General features: G+C 37.6%; 1 protein-coding gene across 1 annotated transcript; it reads left to right on the top strand.

The window, feature by feature from the left end:
• The first annotated feature begins 232 nt into the window (after positions 1–232).
• LOC122315174 (60S ribosomal protein L21-1) lies at positions 233–2,259 on the top strand. Its single transcript, XM_043130965.1, has 2 exons — positions 233–537; positions 1,824–2,259. The coding sequence occupies exons 1-2, from the start codon at positions 301–303 to the stop codon at positions 2,079–2,081; spliced, it is 495 nt and encodes a 164-aa protein (XP_042986899.1). The 5' UTR covers positions 233–300; the 3' UTR covers positions 2,082–2,259.
• The last annotated feature ends 7,905 nt before the right edge of the window (positions 2,260–10,164 follow it).

Genomic DNA, 10,164 nt, shown 5'->3' with positions numbered 1-10,164 from the left:
TAACGGGTTAGGTTAAACCCGCTAATATTGGGGTCCAGCGTTAACGGGTGGCTATTAACGTGTTCGGGTTCGTGCTCCTATCACATATCACACAAACATGGGCTTTTAGATTTTGAAAAGAGAGATGGCCCAATTCATGAAAATGTCGGGTGAGGCCCAACTCATATATCCCAGGAACAGCAAAAGCACTGAAACCCTAAAAGCCGCCCCCAGCTATAAAAGGAACCGCAAACACTCTCACTTAGGGTTTTAGCTGCGACACCCGTATCCTCTTCCTCGAGAGCGAGAGAGCGAGCGGAAATGCCTGCTGGTCACGGTCTTCGTTCTCGGACCCGAGATCTCTTCGCTCGGCCCTTCAGGAAGAAGGGTTACATCCCCCTTACCACCTACCTTAGGACCTATAAGATCGGTGACTATGTCGACATCAAAGTGAACGGCGCCGTCCATAAGGGTATGCCCCACAAGTTCTACCATGGCCGCACTGGCAGAGTCTGGAACGTTACCAAGCGCGCCATCGGCGTCGAGATCAACAAGCAGGTGATGTAGAAGTTTTTGTTTTTTTCTTGTTTGGGTTTTTGCTTTCTGCGTTTTATTTACTCGTTTTCTCGTGTTGCATATGTGTTCGACTGTTCGCTTGTGTTCTTTAATTTTTGGGTTTCTGTGATCTTGCTTGATAAATTGTGTTGTCTGTTTTCTGGATTTGGTTGCTTTATAGTAGATATGGTTTTTTGGGAAATAACATGGAAGATTATATGCATTTCCTGTTTGCGCCACTACGCTTGAACTTAGGATCCTTGGTTGTTAATTTCAGTGGTTTGCTTGTGTAGCTGATTTTTTTTAATGATTTGGTTTATTTGTGGTATATATGGTTTTCTGAGAAATAACATGGAAGATTATATTCATTTCCTGTTTGCACCACTATGCTTGAGTTTAGGATCCGAGCATTGGTAATTGATTCTTTATTAAAATTATATGTTTTGAAGATTGATTTTGAATATGAAGAAAAATTCCTCCATTGGATTATGTATTTTTTGATCAAATAATAATAAAATAATAAAGAGAGAGAAGAGAAAAAAGAAAAGAGAGAAAAAGAGAGAAAAGAGTGTTGGGAGGAGAGAGAAAAAACAATAAATATAGTTTGAAGAATGAAGAGGTGGTCTTTATGTTTGAATAATAACTGTAGCAAGTTATTTAAAATTTTACATATGAATAAGCCAATGTAGATGATTTTAAGGGCATATTCTTCAAATTTAAAAATAAAAATAAAGATGAAGAATCCATTGCCAATGCTCATTGTTATTTTTAGTGGTTTTGCTTGTGTAGCTTGTTTTTTTTGAATGATTTGCTTCTGTGCTTAATTTTGTTTTCATGTGGTATGCGTGATTGGTATAAAATTACTTACTATTAGTGATTGAATGTGTTTCATCGCCCAAATCTAGTAATGATTAAGCAACCTGGCCCATTGAGACCGGTTCTTTTTTGGCATAATACGTGCAAGGTATATTAGTTATTTGTTTTGATAACAAGTGCATTCCCTCGGGAGGATCTATGTACCATTTGCTTTAGTTTCACCACATACTTGTGTATGGTTATCTCTCAAATGCTATATGCTATTTTAGCTTGTTGTAGTGATGCTGGATGGTGAGAGATGTTTTCAAAGTATGTTTGGGTATATCTGGATGTTACCATTTGCCGAGATGTAGCATGCTAGACAAATATATAGACTAAAGTGACAACATTTATATAACCAATGCACACTCAATTCTGGGTATTTTAGATCTGGATGGGTCTTAATTGATTGAGATGCGTGTATGTAAATGCAGGTGGGTAACAGAATTATCAGGAAGAGGATCCATGTTCGTGTGGAGCACGTGTTGCCCTCAAGGTGCACGGAGGATTTCCGTCTGAGGAAGCTTAAGAATGATCAGTTGAAGGCTGAGGCAAAGTCAAAAGGTGAGATCATTAGCACCAAGAGGCAGCCAGAGGGCCCTAAACCAGGTTTCATGGTGGAGGGGGCGACATTGGAGACAGTGACTCCCATTCCTTACGATGTTGTCAACGATCTTAAGGGTGGTTACTAGGTCTTTGCTGTTGTTCGTCAGCTTTCTTATCCAAATTTGTCCTTTGTTAGTTTCTTAACTTTTGGAAAAGATATTTTGATTTCTACATCGGAAGAGAGTTGCGGTTTGTTTTCATTTGGTGTTAAATACATGGATGTTTCTCTATTAAATATCAAAGTTTTGGTTGAATGTTGGAATATTTTCAAGATGTATTTTTCAAAATGTACCTCTAGCTCGATAAGTTAAGCTGTTCTGGTGTTATAGTTCTTCCTGAATTAAATTATGCACCATTTCCCAACGAGGAGAAAGGTACAAGACGGAGTATAAAGTCGAGAAAAAAGTATTTGCTTCTCTTGAAGTGCTTGGCCTCGTATATGAACCAGTTTCCTTGCGTTTCCAATGGCTTAAAACCATATAAGAATCTGTTGGTTTAAGATGATTACCAGAGTGGAGTGAGTTAAGTGTGTTTCTATGGTTCAGAGCGACTGATCGGTGTGTTGTGGTATTAGAAACTGAACTCTGAACCTGATCTTGATATTTGTTTTCTGCCACATTGATATGTGGTCGTTCTGCTGCCCAAAATTTATATTTCGTAGTTGGAGATGATATGTTCAAATGGAGAAGCATTGGGTGGGATTGCCTATTCGTTTGAAGCAGTTGGTGGTTATGTTAGTTGAGGCGATATTCATTAGTCGGAATCAACTTTTCATCTGTTTATTCTATTTTGCATCATGTCCATTGCGAAATTCAAACCACAAGCGCCATTGTCTACACTCCACACACCCCAAACGCCCTTTTCCTCTTCCACGGGCCATATCCCTCATCGCTCCATGTCCGTCTTACTCCTTTTGAGAGATTATCGTCCGCTAGAATTGCACTCGCTGAGGTTCTAAATCAGGATACCAAGAAAGTTTTTTTATTCAACTCTAGAAACTAAAGAGACGCTTCGGGCACGTGCATGGAATGTTGGTGATGGGATGCGGCTTGTTCTGCTGATATTTTCAAAAGATGGCTATTGTTGTGTCTGGATTTCCTGAATCAGAGCGAACATGCAATTCTAGAAGCATATTGCCGACTGGTGCAGAAGACATCATTTTCTTTGTCCAGATAGAAAATACATTCATGTTAAACTTTCAAATTGCACAGTTTAAGATGTTTGAAACCTTGCTTTTAAGTGTTGTGGGGGGAATATAAAAATATATGCACACAAGTGACATGGAAATCTCTGATTTCTCGTTTTTCCTTTTTTTGATTGGAAGGCGAGAAAAAAAAAAAAAATACTTTATTGGACACAGGTGGGTGGCATACGGCATGTCTTGCCTACCATCAAAATGAAGATAGAAAATTCAGTTAGAAATGAAATCTAAGAGAAGAAGAGGGGCCGAACAAATTGGAATGCTTCCAATTGAAAGAGATGATGAGTGCTGGAGTATAGCCTCTCGTATCGACAAAATGGAATTAAAATCAAAGGATGGAAAACTAAAAGGAGGGAAGACAGCTGAGAAGAGAAATTAGAATCTTTTATTTCAGTTATTTTTCTGTTATTACTTCAAGTGTAGATAAATACTAGCTTACTCATTGTAAATTCATTCATTCAATTCAAATGCTCAATTCGGATTACACAAGTTCCCGAATTCTCTCTTCCTTCCTCTGTTTTCTCTCTATCTTTCTCATGTCATCAAGTTCTTGACAATGAGGCATCTGATTTCAAAGGTACTTTTGAGAGGAAAATACATCATTTATTTTAAAGTTGATTAGAAAACACTTCATTTTAAACTTATTTTACAAATCAAAATTTATCTTGTCAACAGTGTCGTTGTGCAAATTAAAAGACTGATTAGTATATATCTGTTAAAGTACGAAATATGCTAGGTCCAGCTCATTGTGTGATCATCATGATTCATCAAAGGCAGAAGGGAGAAGATAAAGAAAAGATAAGAGCTAAAAAAGAGTGAAAGCAAGGAAAGTCAAGTCAGAAACATAAAGAGGAAATATGACAATGACACAAAATTGACAAGAGATCAACCACTCGAATGCCTCGATAAAAAGGGATTTCCCCACTAGACACCACCATGGCCTTTGGACGCTTCTTCTATCTTCCTCTTGGGAGCTCCAATGGGATCATCTTCTTCCTCTAGGTAAGAGGTCCACCTCGAGAGATATAAAAGACTATGAGAGATTGTACAAGTCATCAAGTATAGTAAATTTACCCTCAAATATCTTGTAGAACAAGACCGAAGTTTTACGTCAAACCATGTAAATATGTGTCTTCTCCATTTATATTTAATTTATTACTTTTATGGATAAACTCAAAGACACCATACGGTCGCTCAAGCCACTATCGTGGGCCGGTCAATAGCAACGTTGGCTCCTTTCTTTCTTTCTTTCTTTCCCACCATCAACAATATCTTTCCCTACTCATTGGCTCATTGCTAGCTGACAGGTCAGTTCTAATCCTAAAGTACTTATCAATTCAGAATTCTTCGAACCTGTGTTCCATCTTTACAAAACTTTTACGTAACAAAAGCTGGCGTTAAGGATACCCAAGACACAGACTCTTCATGCAAAAGACAGCCTCCACACTCTTCCCTCTTGTCCTGCTTTTTTGCTTCTTTTCTCATGTTCATCTCTCCTTCCCCCGAAAATAAAATAATAATTTTCCAGTCTTTTCATTTCTGGTGTTATAAAATCTGTTGTATTCTATTTTTCGTTTGCCTATCAAGAATGTCACTTGTAATCTCATGTTAAAAAGACCATAGATGCTTAAATGCTTTAATAAGTAGGAGCTCGTGATCTTAAGATATTATAGTCTATACTACTCAAGACGATATTTTTATATCTTGCAGATTCCAAAAATTATTTTATTTCTTTTCAAATTTTTAGATAAAAAAATTAAAAAGGGATTTTATGTGCCTATAACTTTATATGTGCAAGAGTTAAAAAAAAAAATTTTAAAAAAAAAAAAAACAACTGCTCTATGTACTAACTACTAAGGTTTTTTGCATGATGTATAGTTTTAGAAGGGTTTGGTTAACAAAAACTAAACTATCTCATCTCATTTAATCATTACAATTTTTTTAAATTTTCACATAAAATATAATAAATAATTCAATTTTTTTAAATTCTTGAAAAAAAAATATTAAAAGATTATATTATAACAATATTTTATTTAATTTTAAATAAAATATTTTATCTCATGTAAACTGTGTAATCAAACGAAATAATTATTAATTTGTTAGTATGTTTTTTCACACTTTTAACACAATTGATTAAATAATGTTTCATAATGATAAGAAAGATATTGAGATTTTAAATTTTTTATAATTATAATAAATATTACAATAAGTGATATATTGATACACAGAATTAAGGGACTGCTGCTCTCACCAACATTAGGTATCGAAATCATTTGTGTTAGCATTTAAAACGAAAAACTACTTTTATCGATGGTAATATCATATTTTTTGCAGAATTAAACCAGAGGAGTCCTAAAAAAGCAACAATCTCGGAGCACAAGTGTCGTAGAGTGAGTGGATGAGGTGGAGTAAATGAGAGTTGCAGAAATGCATTGCAGGGTGGCCCAAACAGCCAGCTGATTTGGGAGAGTGCAAGGACTCCATCTGCCTTCGCACCTTCTTCTGTACGCAGCCCCAGCCCCGGAGTCATATATATGATGCGTCATGCACTACTACCATTTCCGTGTTGACAAACAAGTAGGGGAATCTAGGCAAGTTTTGAAATTATATTTGTTTGAGAGAGAGAGACAGAGTGCGTGTACTGCGAAAGAGTGCTGCTAGGGTGCTGGGCGCACTGCTGGACGTGCTCTGAATTTGTTATTTTTTTTTTTAATTCATTTTTTAATATTTTAAAGTATTTTTAAAAATTATAAAAATATATATCAATATACTAATAATTATTTCCTTAATTAATAAATAAATAAATTAAATACATGAGCAGTCAAAATGAGGTAATAAAATAATGTGACATAATAGCATTATTTAAAGAGAAATGATAGAGCCACCAAAAAAGTGTACACCTATTTTATACCAAATTTTTTTAAAATCTTTTTTACTTAATGTTTAAGAAAGTGTTTTTTAATAATTTTGTATTTTTTTTTTTGAAAATTTTTTAAAATGTTCAAAAAAATAGAACCAAAAATCAAAGAAAAAAGTTTACTCTGTTGGGTAGAAAAAATGTGTAGAAATTTCAGTGGCATAGCACCACTCATATATATATTAATATATTTTAAGTGATTTCTTAAATTTATAATTTGTGTTTAATTTATATTATTTTGTATTATTAAAGTATTTTTTATATTATATTTTAAGTTGGCATATTTATGACTTAAATTTGGTTTATATATCATTTTATTATTATACGTCAAATAGAATGTATTTTTATAAAATAATGATATTGTTTCAACTTCGTTAGTAAAAGAGATAAATGCTATAATTAAACCTTACACCACATACATCTACCTAATTAATACATTATTTTTTATTTTTATCCTTACACACATATATTTAAGTATTAAGATAGAATAAAAAAACTGATAAATTACATATTGATTAGGTAGAGGTATACAGTATATGGCTTCATGTAAAGTTTTTCATTTAGATATCATCATCTATTCAAAACATAATTATAAAGAAATTGTACAAGAAAGTTATGTATTTTTCATAATTCTGAGAGCACTCTCAATGGTTCTTACATCTTGTTATCTAAAATATATCACCAAAATCCATTTTTTTTAAAAAGAAAAAACTTATCTAATAACTTTTACAATATACTATATATCTACTCATCTATTTTTTTCTATAACATTTAAATAATCCCTTTTTGTCTTTAAATTAAAAATATATATTAAAAAAAATCCTCTAACTACTACTAAATTTGCAATATCCTTGTTGGGAGGTTTTTTTCCAGGCCTAGGGGTCGGGCCCAAATTACGGAAGCCAACCACTTGGTGGCCCAAAGAAGGTCTCTCGACCCATATGAGTCGGGTTTAGGACCTTGGGTCGGAGGACAGGTTACTATTCTAGGAGTGCAGGAAAGTCACCCTGGTGAAAGGAGAAGAAGAACATGCCATCTCGACAGGACTAAACCCTAAGGCAAAACCAAAGGATCATGTTGCATTAAATGCACTCACCAGAGAATTATGCCGCATTAAATGATTTATTCATAGTGCCATGCTGTATTAAATGGGTATGATGGAAAGGATCATCCCTCCCCCCGGCCGCAGGACATGGCTGTCTGGCCCTCAAAGCAAGGTATAAAAGCGAAACCCTAGGTATAAAAAAGGGGATCTCTCCGGCCCACTTGAGGTACTTTATGAATTTTCTGTCTTCTCGTATAATCTCCAAATACATCACTGACTTAAGCATCAGAGGCTCCCTCAGCCACCTAAGGGCTACCTTCTGATGACCTCTTCTTTGTCTTAGCAAGCCTCCAAGACCGAAGACCCGAATTTTTGAGAGCCCGACTAATAGGTGTACGAAACATGACATCAATAGTGATGCCGTCTATGGGATTTGAGAAAAATTGCCGTCTCTGGGTTGTGTACTATGGCCCCTCATGTGCAACCGGAGCCCTAGGACCAGCGATGATAGCAGGCTCGACGACAAGGGTGATGGAAGAAAGAGGCGCTGTAGATGCACCTAGATTAAGGGATCTCCCTTTCCCTTGGCCATCGAGTCAACTCTGCAGGAAGCATAAGAGAAGTAGGGAGTTGAACGGATATTGTTGGCTCGGGCCATTGGGTGCCAACTAGCTCAGCTGGGACGCAGACTTCTCGCCGACCCTACCTGCCTCTAGGCGAGCTTTCTTCCTCTTGCCCTCGAGGGGAAGGCTTGAAGCACACTTCTTCGGCAACTCTGCAAGAGGACAAATGGAAATGTCGCTGCTAGAAGGGATAAGGTGACCAATAGGAGGAAGATAGGCGGCAAGATTATCCTCCCCGAGAAGAACCTCTGAGTGAATAAGAAGGGGGTGCTGTCTCACCACTCCTTAACTATGGCAATGCGACGCAGCTCATCCGGCATAGCTATTGAACGCATGGCCTTATCGCTAGGAACACCAATTTGTCCAATCAAGAACTCCCATCCACGGTCGAAAACAAAGAAAAACCTACTAGTCCAATGGAGGACCTCGCGATACCACTACTCCAGCACTACAAGGGCGCTCATCGCCCTAAAACTACAAATGTCCCTGGCACCTCTTCATGTTGTGGGTCAAGAGGAATTTGCAATAAGTCAGGTTGGCATGCTTGGGATCAATCTTTAATAAAGTGCATCGCCACAAGGTAGGACAACAGATCAAAATCCCCCAAGCATTTGGATGGAGTTGGGTAGGAGCAAGCCCAACATGATGCAGGACTTCACAAACAGGGCGAGGGAAGGGCAACCTCAACCAGCAGAAGAACATGCTGGGGAAGAGAGTGACGTGCAACACAACCATCAACGCCAATGGCCCTTTCGTGGTGTACCGAAGACTTGAAAACTACCAAATTAGGTACATAGTAGGTGACCATCAACAACTGGAGAAAGTTGTAGGAGGCCTCCGAACACCAGGAGCAACCAACGTAACCCGACTCTGAGACGTCGGCCTCTGATTTGTTATGCCTATCAAAATTTGTAGGTTCAACGAACCTTCTGTCAGCCATTGGGAACGAGTACGATTAAGAAGATGAAGAAGGAAAGAGAGACGAAGGGAAGGCAAAGGAGATGAAAGAAGAGCGGCAAGAGTGTGACATGGTTTATATAGAAAGAGTGAAGGTTGGCCCTCGAGTTCTAGCTAGTAGGTCCGGAAGGTAAAACGGTTCGAGTTCCGCATATGCACGATGTAAGACAAAAAAGGGGAAACTGTCTGATAGCCATCATTGCAAAAGAGACAGAACGTCCATCATCAAGTACCAAGACCAAACGTTTGAGAACTACGTCGAGAGAAACAAGAAAAAAACCATAGCTCGATGGGTGGAAGAATCTAGGGGCAATGATGTCATCTAGCCCCGGCCAACTGGGTATAAAGCAGCAAGTAATGACATCAATCGAGAGTAAAAGAAATTCCCATAAGCCTAACCCGATGAGAATTGGTGGGGTAACTATTGGGAAGTTTTTTTCTCAAGCCTAAAAGGCCTAGGGGCTGGGCCCAAATTCCGGAAGCCCGCATCTATTCAGCCACTTGGCGGCCCGATGAAGATCTCTCGACCCATATAAGTTGGGTTTAGGACCTCAGGTCGAAGGACAGGCTACCATTCTGGAGCTTGAGAAAGTCGCCTTGGCAAAAGGGGAAGAGGAACACGTCATCCCGATGGGACTAAACCCTAAGGCAAAACCAAATGATCATGTCGCATTAAATGCACTCACCAAAGGATCATACCGCATTAAATGAGCTCATCAGAGGATCACATTGTACTAAATGCATTATCAAAGGGCTACACCGCATTAAATGGGAATGGCGGATGGGACTTCAGGAGGATATCCCTCCCCTCAACCACAAGGCATGGCTGCCTGGCCCTCAAGGCAAGGTATAAAAGTGAACCCCAGATCTCTCGTGCCCACCTAAGGTACTTTCTGAATTTTCTACCTTCTCGTATAATCTCCAAATATGTCACTGATTTAGACATCGAATGCTCCCCCAGCTACCCAAGGGCCACCTCCTGACGACCTATTCTCTGTCTTAGCTGGCCTCCAAGACTGAAGACCTGGACTTCTAAGAGCTTGGCCCATAGGCGTACGAAACACGATGTCAACAATTCTCATATTTTTTTTTTATATATTTTCAATATCTACCTATATACAATGTGATGTAATTTTGTACCATACATACAAAATAATATATATATATATATAATATATAAATCAAACCAAAACTAGAAGTAAAATTAAAAGATGAGAAAATTTGATTATATTCAGGAGTAAAAACAATTGGTTTAAACAAGGAGCAACATTATATTTAGTCCCTTATATATTTTCATCATCTAGTGTATACACAAACTTCACGTCGATGATAGGTTAAATACTTATGAAAATAAGGTAACTCAAGGCATAACAGAGCAATATCCATTTTCACATGCAACCCTCAAGCCCAAAACAAAAGTAGTGTT

The sequence above is a fragment of the Carya illinoinensis genome, chromosome 1 (assembly GCF_018687715.1).
Source record: "Carya illinoinensis cultivar Pawnee chromosome 1, C.illinoinensisPawnee_v1, whole genome shotgun sequence".
In the NCBI taxonomy this organism is placed as follows: domain Eukaryota; kingdom Viridiplantae; phylum Streptophyta; class Magnoliopsida; order Fagales; family Juglandaceae; genus Carya; species Carya illinoinensis.
Note: the sequence above shows the minus strand (reverse complement) of the source record. Positions and strands in the feature narration are given on the sequence as shown.